This window comes from Dipodomys merriami, unplaced genomic scaffold, assembly GCF_024711535.1.
Source record: "Dipodomys merriami isolate MVZ:Mamm:240054 unplaced genomic scaffold, mDipMer1.0.p SCAF_435, whole genome shotgun sequence".
Lineage (NCBI taxonomy): Eukaryota > Metazoa > Chordata > Mammalia > Rodentia > Heteromyidae > Dipodomys > Dipodomys merriami.
Genome location: NW_027205993.1, coordinates 455,434 through 469,288, shown reverse-complemented (window position 1 = coordinate 469,288; position 13,855 = coordinate 455,434). Strand labels below are relative to the sequence as shown.

The following is a 13,855-nucleotide window of genomic DNA, read 5'->3' as shown; positions in this document are numbered from 1 at the left end:
TGTCCCTGAGCTCTTCAGCTCAAGGCAAGTGCTCTACCACTTTGAGCCACAGAACCACTTCCATTGTTGTGGGTTTTTTGTTGTTGTTGTTGTTGTTTTGTTTTTTGGTACTGTGGTTTAAACTCTGGGCCTGGATATTATCCCTGAGCCTGTTTGTACTCAACACTAGTGCTATACCACTTGAGCCACAGCACCACTTTCGGCTTTTTCTTTTCTTTTTTTTTTTTCAAGTCAAGCAGGAACTTGTTTATTATCTTACAGCAAGCATTTTTTAATTTTTATTTTTATTCACTTTCGGCTTTTTCTGAGTAGTTTAGTGGCAACTAAAAGTCTCACAGACTTTCCTGCCCCGGCTGGCTTTGAATCTTGATCCTCAGATCTCATCCTCCTGAGTAGGTAGGTATGAGCCACCAGTTCCCAGCTGGTGATTGCCATTCTCACTGGGGTAAAATAGAATCTTAGTGTAGTTTTGATTTGTATTTCCTTTATAGCTAAGGGTGTTGAACCTTTCTCCATGTATCCATTCATTTGTGTTTCTTTTTTGGAAAACTGTCGTCAGTTATTTGTTCTTTTGCTATTTTTTGAACACTTTATATATTCTGGATATTGTTATTATTATATACTCTGCATATCCTTTATTTGTTGAATAACTAGCTGGCCAAGACTTTATTCTGTGGATTGTCTCTTGGTTTTGGTAATTGTTTTGCTGTGCAGAAACTTTTTAATTTGATGTAATTCCATTTATCAATTCTAGTTCTTGATTTCTGGACAGTTGGAATCTTATTCAGCAAATAATTATCTGTGCCTGTAACCTCCAGGTTTTTCTGTTTTCCAGTAGTAGATTAAAGTTTCAGGTTTACTTTGAGGTTTTAGATCCATTTGGAGTTGAATTTTGAACAGGGGTCAAGTTTCAGTCTCCTGCAAATGGATAACCAATTTTCAAAGCACCATTTGTTGAAGAGGCTGTCTTTTCCTCAGGGTATAATATGGCTCCTCTGTTGAAAATTAGATGACTGTAGTTGTATGGTTTTATTCCTGGGCTGTCTGTTCTGTTCCATTAGTCTTTGGGTCTGTTTTTGTGCTGGTAGCAAACTTGTTTTTGTTACTATTGCCCTTTAGTATATTGAGATCCGATATCTCCAAAGCTGCTCTTCTTACTCAGAACTATTTTCATTCTTTTGGTGCTTTTTATGTCTCCATATGAATTTTTAAATTGATTTTTCTATTTCTGTGAGATGACATTGGGACTTGGATGGGTATTGCTTTGAATGTGTAGATTGCTGTAGCAGGATGGCTATTTTTATGATATTGATTCTGCCTATTCTTCTTTTATGGGGGGGTCCGGTCATGGGGTCAGAACTCTGGGCCTGGGCGCTGTCCCTCAGCTCTTCAGCTCAAGGCTAGCGTTCTACCACTTGAGACACAGTGCCACTTCCGGCTTTTTTTCTTTTTGCTTATATAGTGCTGAGGAATCGAACCCAGGGCCTCTGGCATGCAAGGCAAGCGCTCTACCACTGAGCCAACTTCCCAGCCCCTGATTCTGCCTATTCTGTGAACATAGGAAAGGAAGTCTTAACCATTTCTGGTCACTTTCTTCAAGGATTTATAGTCTTCTACTCCCTTGGTTAAGTGAATACTTAAATATTTTGTAGAAAAAAACTATTGTTTTTTGAGTACTGATTTTATATTCTGCTATGTTTCCAAAGTTGTTGTATCAGACCTAGAAATTTTCTGGTGGAGTCTGTAGGCTCTGTTATATATAGGGTTTTATTATCGGCAAATAGAGCTAATTTGACTTTCTCCTTCCTTAATCCTTTTTATTTCTTTCTCTTGTCTTACTGTCTTGGCTAGGAATTCTAGTACCATATGAATAAGAGGGGAAGAGGGCCACCCTTGGCACCAAGGCTGTTTCCAAACTTTGGAGGAAAATTTTCTCTAATAAGATATTGGCTTAAATTTGTCATGTATAGCTTTTTAAAATTTCAAGTACATTCCTTCTCTATTCTTAGTATTAGTTTCTTCATTGGATTCTTTTTGGGTGTGTGTGCTGGTCTTTGAACTTGGGGCCTGGGCATTGTCCCTGAGCTGTTTTTTGGGGTTTTTTTTGCCAGTCCTGGGGCTTGAACTCAGGGCCTTTGTACTGTCCTTGAACTTCTTTTGCTCAAGGTTAGTGCCCTACTACTTGAGCCACAGCACCACTTCTGGCATTTTCTGTTTATGTGGTACTGAGGAATTGAGCCCAGGGCTTCAAGCATGGTAGACAAGCACTCTACCACTAAGCCACATTCCCGGCCTCCCTGAGCTTTTTTGCTCAAGGTTATCACTCTACCACTTGAGCCACAGCTCCACTTCTGGCTTTTTTGGTGGTTAATTGGAGATAAGAGTCTCATGTACTTTCCTGCCTGGGCTGGCTTTGAACAACAATCCTCAGATCTCAGTCTATGAGTAGGTAGGATTCCAGGAATGAGTCACCTGTACTGGGTCATCAGAGCTTTATAATTTAAAAAAAAAAAAAAAAAAGTTGAATTTTGTAAAAGGATTTTTTTTTTTGGGGGGGGGGTTCTGGTCATGGGGCCTGGGCACTGTCCCTCAGCTCTTCAGCTCAAGGCTTGCGCTCTACCACTTTGAGCCACTTCCGGCTTTTTTCTTTTTGCTTATGTGGTGCTGAGGAATTGAACCTAGGGCTTCATGCATGCAAGGCAAGCGCTCTACCACTGAGCCACCTTCCCAGCCCTAAAAGGATTTTTTTTTTTGGGTCCGGTCGTGGGGCCTGGACTCTGGGCCTGGGCGCTGTCCCTCAGCTCTTCAGCTCAAGGCTAGTGCTCTACCACTTGAGCCACAGTGCCACTTCTGGCTTTTTGCTTATGTGGTGCTGAGGAATCGAACCCAGGGCCTCATGCATGCAAGGCAAGCACTCTACCACTGGGCCACCTTCCCAGCCCCTAAAAGGATTTTTTTTATATCAATGAGGTAATTATATGATTTTTGTTCTTAATCCTTATATGATGTACTATTTTTATTGATTTACATATGCTAAATTATCCTCACATCCGTGGGATGACACTGACTTGATCATGATGGGTGATACTTTTAATATGTTGTTGAATTCTATTTGCAAGAATTTTATTAAGAATTTTTGCCCTATGTTGGTCATTGGTGGCATAAGCCTATAATCCTAGCTACTGAGGATGCTGAGATCTGAGGATTGTGGTCAAAGAAAGCTCAGGTAAGAAAGTTCATGATACTCTTATCTCAATTAACTGCCAAAAAAGCTAGAAGTAGAGCTTTGGCTCAAGTAGTAGAAGTGCTTAGGGAAAGCACGCAGGCTCTCAGTTCAAGCCCCAGGACCAGTGCACGCACACAGACACAGAAGTTTTGCGTCAATATTTATCAAAGAATTTTTTTTTGCTGTTGTTGGGTGTTTATGGTTTTGGAATGAGTGTAATACTTGCTCATAGCATGAGTTCAGTGGTGTTCTTTCCTTTTCTATTTAATGAAAGAGTTTGGCGTATTAGTGTTCTATTTATTTATTTATTTATTTATTTATTTATTTATTTATTTAATTTATTTTGCCAGTAGTGAGGCCTGAACTCTGCCTGGGTGCTGATCCTGAGCTCTTCAGCTCAAAGCTAGTGCTCTACCATTTGAACCACAGCACCACTTCTGGCTTTTTCTTTCCTGCTTATGTGGTGCTGAGGAATAGAACCCAGGGCCTCATGCATGCTAGGCAGGCACTCTACCACTGAGCCACCTTCCCAGCCCCTAGTGTTCTTTTTTAAAGATGTGATAGAATGGCAGTGAATCCATCTTGTCTTCTTTGTTAGAAGACTATTATTGCTTCAATGTCATTGCTTGTTATAAGTGGTTCATATCCTCTTGGTTCAGTTTTGATACATCAACTGTATCTAGAAAATGTATCTATTTCTTCTATATTTTTCAATTTATTTGATTTAGGTTTTCTAAGTATTGTCTCTGTAAGCATTATGCCCACCTTTGGTCCTCAGCTCCACCCAGACCTGAGCTCCTCCCTGCCCTGGAGTTCCCGCCATACAGCTGACCCCTCCCTCTCTCTGCCCAGACCCACCTGAACTCCCATCTATCTCACTTTTGACCCATCAGACCCTGCTGCTACCTAGATAGTGGAGGCTGCCATGTGGTCTCTCTTGGGGCAAACATGGCTCCTCTAATAAACCTTGTGTCTGCCTGCTTTTGTGTAGTCCCCTGGGATGGATGTGACAGATCCTTTCAGCCTCATGATGCTTTGGATATCTTTGATACTTGTTGTTCCCTGTTTCTAATTTTATTAATTTGAGTCTTTTGATTCTTAGCTATTCAGGAGATTTAAAATTACATGTGTAGCTTGCCTTCTGTTTCTTTCAATAAATGTAAATTCTATGAATAAAGACACTTATTTTGAGTAAATTCCTCAAGATTCCTCAGAACTCTGAGACCTGGGCTTTTTTCAAGATTACATGTCCTCACTAAATGAACCAAATAGTAAGCTAACAAGTTAACATGAGAAAGAAAAAAAGAGCAAGGGGTAAGTTCCCACCTCCAACTCCTTGTCCCTTCACAGTTTGAATTCCAGAGTGACCTAGTTTTACATATCTCCATTCCCTAGACAACTCCTAGAGGACAGCCTTAAGAATTAGGTCATGGTGATACATGCCTATAATCCTAGCACTCCAGGGCTGAGGCAGGAAGACAGTGAATGTGGCTCCACATTGAGGACCTGTCTCAAAAAAAGAAAAGGCTGCTGCGTTATAATTCTGCCTCCTCAGAGGTAGCTCCAGAGGACTGAGGTTCAAGGCCCCACCTGACAGAAAAGACCTTGAGACTCCATCTTCAAGTTGGTAGAGTGCTACCTAGCAACCACAGGCCCTGAATCAAACCCAGAGATCTAACAGGATGGCCAGTTGCCCCCTAGCTCTTTAGATTGTCTCAGGGGAGTCTATAAGCTATGGTTTGGAGTTATATAGACCTGAGGTTAAATCCTAGCTCTGCTGCGCTCAAGAAAACCTCTGAGGTTTCCCTTAGTATATTGAAAGTCATAAGAACATAGAGAAAAAGTGACTTAGTACCCAGCACAAATGTTAACTTCTGCTGTTGTGGTGAGTTTGCATCAGGGTTGATTAAGAAACATGGAAGCCCTGCAGGCTATAAATGAGTGTCTCCTTCCATACAGGAAAGTCACATCTGGCCATTGTGCAGAAGGTGAACAATGAGGGTGAAGGCGACCCCTTCTATGAGGTCCTGGGCCTGGTCACTTTGGAGGATGTCATTGAGGAGATCATCAAGTCTGAAATCCTGGACGAGTCTGAAGACTACCGTGAGTTTTTACTCCCAGTTATTTTCTGGCTCAACTAGTTCTTCCAGTGTCCTGATACAGTGTCCTGTGTACTAGAGGCTAGTGGATCTCAGTACCACTAGAAACTGTCTGGCTCCCTAGCCTGGCCCCATTCATCTTGTATCTTATCTTCATGGACCAATACTGTTCCCTTGTAGCAGAGTACTTGCACCTCCGTGCAAATCATGGCATCCCATCATGTAATTCACGTATATGCTTGCAGCTTCCATTCAGTCAGTGAAGCCACTTTTTTTTGTTGTTGTTGTTGTCAGTCATGGCCTGGGTGCTGTCTCTCAGCCCTTCAGCTCAAGATGAATGCTCTACCACTTGAGCCACAGCACCACTTACAATTTTCTGGTGGTTTATTGGAGATAAGAGTCTCATGGACTTTCTTGCCTGGGCTGGCTTTGAACTGTGATTCTAGATCTCAGCCTCCTGAGTAGCGAGGATTACAGGCATGAGCCACCAGTGTCCAGCTCCAGCAGAACTTTCTATGTAGGGAAGTAGCTCAGGGGTCAGCTTAAACTTTCCATATAGGGTTACACTTAGAAGCTAGAGGCTTAGAGGCAAGTGAATCAAACCTTTTAGGGGAAATTGAAGGCCAGCATTCTGTGGCAAAAGCTCTTCTAACACTAAACAGCATGACATCTACAGTCCAGTGAATGGTCTCCCTTCTAGGCTTTTCAGAGCTGGGTGGAAAGCCCCCTCCACCCAGCAAAGCACCAGGATGACTGTAAAAACAAGGCATATTGCTTAGACCCAGTCTCCTTATTTCATTCATCTCCAAGAAAATACTCTGTCCTTCATTGTTCTGTCCTGTTCTTCTTTCTTGGTGTTTTTTTCCTAGGTCAGCACAGTGGCTAAGGTTCAAAAACAGATGCTGGGCTGGGAAGGTGGCTGAGTGGTAGAGTGCTTGACTTGCATGCCTGAGGCCCTGGGTCCCATTCCTCAGCACCACATAATCAGAAAAAGCTGCAAGTGGCGCTGTGGCTCAAGTGGTAGAGCGCTAGCCTTGAGCTGAAGAGCTCAGGGACAGGGCCCAGGCGCAGAGTTCAGGCCCCACGATCAACAAAAAACAACAAAAAAAAACAGCTGCTGCCATTTGTTATTGGTGATCCTCAATAACATATTTTCCAGTGGGGGAGAAGGCCTACTATTGTATACAAACTGCTTTATTCATAACATTATTGTCTCCAGGAGAATTGGGCCATGGAAGGGAGCTGTACTTCCTTGGTGCATATTTGGAATGTGGGTCAAGCACCCTTGGGGTATGTGTAGTCCTGTGTGGAGAATGACTACCAGGTCAGGTACCTTAGAGGGAGCAGGGCTAAGATGTGTCCATGGGACTCTGTTTTTGTCTTCTCATAGGTTCCCCAGGCCCTAGTAGAAGGACAAAGGGAACAGGGTGTCTTGGTTTGGTTGTGTTCATTGGACCAATTGCTGATGCCTATATGTGCCTTCTTCTCACTAATGCAGGAGCTGATACAATGAGGAAGAAGTCTGTTCCCCTGAGTGCCCCGCTAAAGCGGAAGGAGGAATTCTCCTTGTTCAAGGTGTCTGATGATGAATATAAAGTAAAAATCTCACCCCAGCTGCTCCTAGCCACCCAACGCTTCCTTTCCAGAGGTGAGGGAAAGAGTGGTCCTTATCAATTCTCTCACAGTCCAGTGGCAGACACTAATTCTGGCTCCCTGTCATGGTGTGCAGAAGCTCAGAAGAGAGCATTTCTGCTTCCCTGTGCAGCTGAGGTGTGGCACACATGGGCAAAAACAGTGCTGGGCTGGTGCTCCCTGAGGTGTTGTGTGGCTGGGGAGCCTTAGCTGGCCTGGGTGTATGCTCTGCCCAGCTGTTTTGTGAATGTAACAGCTTAGAGGCTTGCTAAGGAGAGCATAGAAGGTGACAGGCCACTTGGGCCCTAGTGGACACTGTCCCTTTCTCCCATTATGGGGCAGAGGTGGATGTGTTCAGCCCACTGAGAATCTCCGAAAAGGTCTTGCTGCACTTGCTGAAGCATCCCAGTGTGAACCAGGAGGTGAAGTTTGATGAGAGCAACCGCCTGGCTGCACATCATTACCTGTACCAGCGTAGCCAGCCAGTGGACTACTTCATTCTCATCCTGCAGGTAAGCCTCCCCCATCCTCAGAAACGCAGGGAGAGTCCTTGAGGAGTGGTAGGGAGAGAGGGACATCCAGTTACCCACCCCTGAATAATTAAGGGCAATAGTTTATCCCTGTACTCCCTTCTAATGGGAAAGATAATCTGCCTACCTCTTTTGTCTCCTCCTCTTCCCCACTCCCTCAGGGCAGGGTTGAGGTGGAGATTGGAAAGGAGGGCCTGAAGTTTGAAAATGGGGCCTTCACCTACTATGGAGTGTCTGCCTTGACAGCACCATCCTCAGGTGAGCTATGTCCCCTGTACCTTAGGGCTGGTGTCATGGTCTGCAGATTCTCCCTCCCTGCCCTCCTTGGTGGCTCTCTAGCTTCCCTGAGAGCCCATTGCTCCCACACCAATGTTCATTGTCTCTGTGCTACATAGAGGGCACCGCAACATTTCTTCCTTCTTCATCTTCATGACCCACCCCATTCCTGGAAACCTTCATCAGATGTGTCCTCTACTCTTTCCTAAGTCTCCACCTATCCCTACAAGGGTGATTTTGTGGATAGTTCTTAGAAACCGTTCAGTTGAAACATCACTGATTATTCCTTCTCTTAGTTCACCAGTCCCCAGTCTCCTCGCGACAGCCTACTCGCCATGACCAGCAGCCCGAGCCATTAGAGAGCAGTATCCGTTCCTCAGCATACTGTCCTGACTATACTGTGCGGGCCCTCTCTGACTTGCAGCTCATTAAGGTAACTACTTGGACTGCTCATTGTTGTTAGCTTTAATTAGTTTGCTGTCTCCAGGGGGCTAGTCTAGCTGGTTACAGTGTATATATGCAGAGTAAACTGAATGACTCTCCCAAGATTATACCTGTTCTTTTTCCTAAATGATGAGGCTCTGCTCTGTGGATGGCTATGGACCATCCATGTGGGTCTGCCTCCAGGCCTCAAATATGATCTCCATTGGAACTTGTGGAATATTAATATCATCAATTAGTTGACCAAAGGGGTTTTGCTCTGATATGTTCTGTTTTAACATGCATATAGTACCTTAATCATACTCAGATGCTCTGTGGAGATCTCAAGAACACTTGGCTTGTGCCAGGCACAAGTGGCTCATACCTCTAATGCTAGCTACTCAGGAAACAGAGATCAGGATTGAAATTTAAGGCAAGTCTATCAAAAAGTTCATAAGATCCCATCCCAGTCAATAATAGCTAGGCATTTTGGTGCATACCTAATATCCCAGCTATACGGGAAGCTGATGGGGAAGATCAAGATTTCAAGTCAGCCCTGGCAGAAGAGTTCTTAAGACCCCAACAGAAAAAGTTAGGCATGGTGGCACATACCTGTCAGACTCCCAGCTAGAACATAACTAGGAAGATAGTTGTCCAGGGTGGCCTGGCCAAAAGAGCAAACCATATCTCAAAGCCAGAGCAAAAAGGGCTAAAGGTGTGGCCCAAGCAAGTACTAGGCATAGCAAAGCATAAGGCCCTGAGATCAAAACTCAGGACAAAAAAGACCCAGTATAGTAAAAAACAAAAAAGCACTTGGGGAAGTGGAGCTGTAGTTCAAGTGGTAGAGCACCTGCCTTGATCTGAAGAGCTCAGGGACAGCTCAGGCCCAGAGTTCAAGCCCTATGACTGACAAAGAGAAAAAGGAAAGAAAAGAAAGCACTTGGTTCCAGGGCTTTCTCTGCACTTCACTAGCTTAAAGTTCTTCCTTTGTCCTTGTGCTGCCTGTCTAGTGAAGGTCAGAAGTGAGCCCTTGTTTATGCCTTACTAGCAGCATCTACTTCACATACTGTGCTTGCTGGGTAACACCTGCCTTCCAGGTTACACGACTGCAGTACCTCAATGCACTCCTGGCTACCCGAGCACAGAGCTTGCCGCCGTCCCCTGAGAATTCTGACCTGCACGCCATCCCAGGCAGTCAGACCAGGCTCCTTGGTGACAAATCTGCTGCAGCAGGTAAGCACCCCATGTGGCACATCTTGCAGTGTTGGCACACAGAGGGCAAGTGAAATTGCTTTTTCTCAGTGCTTATACAGAGACGTGCTCACTGTTCTCCCCTGCCTTGTATTCTGCTGCCTCCATTTCTCTTCCCATTCTTTGCCTTCTGGCTGCCTGAGTAGTTTGGATGACACCAAGCTATAGACCAACTGGCACTCAAAATAGATCATATTAAGGCAGTATTTTCTCCCGAGGGCCTCTTAGAATTGGCTTAGGGTAGTTGATAATAGGAAATAGCAAGTTCAGACATTCTTCTGGCCATTAAAGTTATGTCACTTGGACAATGAAGTTTTTCTTTGTTAGTTTGGCTCAGAATAGCATTTGCCCAGGAGTTGGGGCAGCACATGCCATTGGTAAAGGACCGTTTCATCTGGATCCACGGTGTATAGAAAGGGCATAGGCACCTGGGGCTGACCCGTGAAGTCAGGTTAGTGGGATCAGGGTGGTGGAAAGCCCAGGCTCCTGTTGTTGTGTTTCATAGTGGTTTAGTCCTAGTGTTGAGTTGGAAATTGCCAGGCTGGGGTTTCTGGAAAAGCTGTGGGAGGCGTGTAAGCTGCTTCCTCACCCCACCATGCTAACATGACATAAATGGGCTTTGACTGAGCATTTACTCGGTGGATACCATACTAAGAACCATCTCTGTATGTACTCGAGAACTTTGCACTGTGCAAAGGTGGGAGTTGTTGAACTATCTTACAGATGAGGAATGGAAGTCAAAGGGCGGGCCTAGGCCTGGACAGCCTCTCTGAGACTTCCCTATGTGATCACTTAGATCACCTATGGTTGAGAACACAAATATGTGTTTATAGTAGGAACCAGTTTTCTGGATTCTGAGGTAGCATGCAGGTGCAAGGCAGAGACTTATACTGTGAGCCACTGTGATGGATGGTTAGTCCCTATGGGCTCCAGCTCTGAGTGTTGAGAAAAGGGGACAATAGTTGAGAGCCCTGTTGCTTTCTTTCTTTTTTTTTTTTTCTTTTTTTGTCGGTTGTGGGGCTTGAACTCTGGGCCTGAGTGCTGTCCCTCAGCTCTTCAGCTCAAGGAGAGCTCTCTACCACTTGAGCCACAGTGCACTTCTGGTTTCCTGAGTGGTTTATTGGAGATAAGAGTCTCACGGATTTCCCTGCCTAGGCTTTAAACTTCGATCCTCAGATCTCAGCCTCCTGAGTAGCTAGGATTACAGGCGTGAGCCATTGGCATTCAGCTAGGACCTTCTTTCTTTCTTTCTTTTTTTATTGTGAAAATACTGTATAGAGAGGTTACAATTACATGGGCAAGGTAATGAGTACATTTCTTATCAAGCATTGTAGCCTCCTCCTTTGTTTTCCCTTCCCATCCCTTCCCCCCTTTCCCCCCCACTACCCAATCCTCCCCCCCCCCCAACAAAGTTGTAAAGTTTGTTTTCGACATAGCGACTTGTACATCTCATAGGGCCTTATTTCTTAAGTGCTGGCTCTGAGTATACTTTCTAAAGGACTGTCTACTTAGATGAGCTGAACCTCTTAGGGTTGGTATTATAAGGAGCTCCTGATTCAGAATTTCACATCAGCATGTTTTCCTTGCCAAATTTTTTTTCCAAATATAAGCCATTTGGCTTTATTTTTCTTACACTGGAGCCTTTTCTGGCTCTATTTGCTACTCATAGTATGTATTTTGTTCACGGTACAGACCTAATTTGGTGCCTCTTTTGTCACATGTCCAGAAATTCCATTATTTTGATTTTTTACTGCTGTTGTACTCGAAATTGAATCCGGAATCATTTTTGTATTATAGGGCTTCGTAGTTAGGTAATTCTAGGTAAGTGCACTACCACTTGATCCATACCCCTAGTCAGAACCCAAACTACTTAGGCAAATACTGTACCACTAAACTATACCCCTAGTTCATGGAGATTTTTTTTTTTTTTTGGGGGGTCCGGTTGTGGGGCCTGGACTCTGGGCCTGGGCACTGTCCCTCAGCTCTTCAGCTCAAGGCTAGCGCTCTACCACTTGAGCCACAGCACCACTTCCGGCTTTTTTCTTTTTGCTTATGTGGTGCTGAGGAATCGAACCCAGGGCCTCATGCATGCAAGGCAAGCACTCTACCACTGAGCCACCTTCCCAGCCCGGAGATTTTTTTTTTAAAAAACTTCTTAGTGCCAGGTGCCAGTGACTCAAACCTATCCTCCTTAGGAGGCTGAGATCTGAGAATTGAGGATTGGAGCCAGCATGAGCAGACAGTTCCTTGGGATCCTTATCTCTAGCAAAAAGCTGGAAATAGGGCTGGGAAGGTGGTTAGCAGTTGAGTGCTTACCTAGCATGCACGAAGCCCTGGGTTCAATTCCTCAGTATCACATACACAGAAAAGGCTGGAAGTGGTGCTGTGGCTCAAGTGGTAGAGCCCTAGCCTTGAGCAAAAGGAGCTCAGGGGCAGTGCCCAGGCCCTGTGAGTCCCAGAACTGGCAAAAAAAAAAAAAAAAAGCTGGAAGTGGAGTCATGGCTTAAGTAGCAGAGTACAGCTGTGAGTAGAAAAAGCTGAGCAGCCGGGCGCTGGTGGCTCACGCCTGTAATCCTAGCTACTCAGGAGGCTGAGATCTGAGGATCGCGGTTCAAAGCCAGCCCGGGCAGGAGAGACCGTGAGACTCCTATCTCCAATAAACCACCAGAAAACTGGAAGTGGCGCTGTAGCTCAAGTGGTAGAGCGCTCGCCTTGAGCTGAAGAGCTGAAGGACAGCGCCCAGGCCCAGAGTTCAAGCCCCACGACCGACAAAAAAAAAAAAAAAAGAAAAAAAAAGCTGAGCAAAAGCACAAGGCCTTGAGGTCAAGCCCCACTACTGGCATTTAAAAAAAAATCTCTTGGGCAAGGCCCCAGTGGGTCATGCCTGTAATCCTTGCTACTTAGGAGGTTGAGATCTGAGGATCACAGTTCAAAGCTAGCCTGGGCAGGAAGTCTGTAAGACTCTTATCTCCAATCAACCACCTGAAAACCGGAAGTGGCCCTGTAGCTCAGAGTGCTAGCCTTGAGCAAAAGAGCTCAGGGATGGATGGTGTCCAGGCTCTTGAGTTGAAGCCCCACAACTGACCCCCCCCAAAAAAAAAAAATCCCTTGGCTTCAAGCTACTCAATGGGCTGTTGTGTAAGAGAGTATGAGTGATGTAAAATGGCTTTGTGGGTTATTTTCTCTTTGTGATGAATTAACCACTATTCTGTCAACATAATGATGTTGGTTATTTTTACCTGTTGATTATTTTCAATAATACATTTGTTCCTAGTGAGGCTTGCCTGTTACCTTTTTGTTCATTGCCTGAACTCTCAAGGGTCTTCTGTGTTTAGCTCTGTTAGTTTGGCATTTCACTTCCCTGAAGAGCTTAGTGTCATTGCCTACATGGAGGTTTGGGTGGGGCATTGTTCATGGTTTAGGTAACAACATTCCCTGGAAACTTGAGTATTAGATCTCCAGTAGACAAGTATCTTTATTGAAATACTTGGAAGAAACAATCCTCTAAAATTCCCTGCAACAAGCTGGCAGAATGTGGTTCAAGGGCCAGATCTGGCTGGCTGTATTCTTTTAAATAAATATTTCACTGGAACCCATTTATTTATGGATTGCATGTGGCTGCCTCTAAGTGGCAACAGCAGACTTGCATAGTTGTGACATAGCCCAAATTACATGAAAAGTCTAAAATACTAGTTTTACTGAAGGTTTTCTGATGACTGACCTCGCATTCAGATTCTGAATAAGTCCTCCATGTGGCCTGTTTTCCACACCACTGAGCTTGGTGACTTCCCTCTGTGAGCTTGCACAGCAGCCTTGGGTACCTGTGTGGTGCATGGTCCTCTCCAGCCTTCCCCTGTGGTGTTGCAGAACTGGAGGCTGGCCATTGCTCAATAGCTTGTCTATTCTCTCTCTGTCTCTCTCTGCTCTCTTTAGCCTTCCCAGTAGACCTTTCCCTCTTTGGCACATTTGGAAACTGCAGTTGATAACTGACTGTGGACTAGTGAGCAATTTTTTGTTTTAAGAAAACACCAAGGTAAACATCTCCTTTGTTTTCTCTTTGCTTTGCTTCCCCACCCTTAGGCTGCTGCTGGGCAATATAGACAGCTAGCTCCCCAGGCAGGGAGGCACTTCTGGGGTGGGCTGTGTGTGGGAGAGGTAGAGTTGCATTTCACCATCTGGAAAACATACAGGAGACCCACAAGCTACAGGAAGTTTTCTAGGACAGTGTGCTTGATCCTCCAGAGCAGCTTCCTCTTGCCCAGTATAGTGACCCGAGTCTCCTGGGGGGTCAGATATCTTCATCCTTTGTGGTGGTCATCCTTCGTAACTAAAATCTGTCCTTGGAATGGTTTTCTCTTGTGAGAACAAGTTAGGCTGATCACGTTTCTAACCAGTTACTCCTTGCCCTTCCCTGTCCTCAG

The 13,855-nt window shown here is 44.9% G+C and overlaps 1 protein-coding gene across 3 annotated transcripts in view; it reads left to right on the top strand.

Annotated features, from left to right (window-relative positions):
- LOC138807816 (metal transporter CNNM3) overlaps positions 1–13,855 on the top strand; it is a 32,361-nt gene that overhangs the window by 10,666 nt on the left and 7,840 nt on the right. For 2 of the 3 annotated variants that reach the window (XM_069993597.1, XM_069993596.1), the window contains exons 2-7: positions 5,186–5,329; positions 6,824–6,973; positions 7,300–7,469; positions 7,649–7,745; positions 8,060–8,196; positions 9,281–9,416. In XM_069993597.1, the coding sequence (XP_069849698.1) occupies positions 5,186–5,329; positions 6,824–6,973; positions 7,300–7,469; positions 7,649–7,745; positions 8,060–8,196; positions 9,281–9,416 (834 nt within the window). Of the gene's footprint in view, positions 1–5,185; positions 5,330–6,823; positions 6,974–7,299; positions 7,470–7,648; positions 7,746–8,059; positions 8,197–9,280; positions 9,417–13,367; positions 13,468–13,855 lie in introns of all 3 variants that reach the window. The other variant, XR_011366285.1, reaches the window with a different exon arrangement.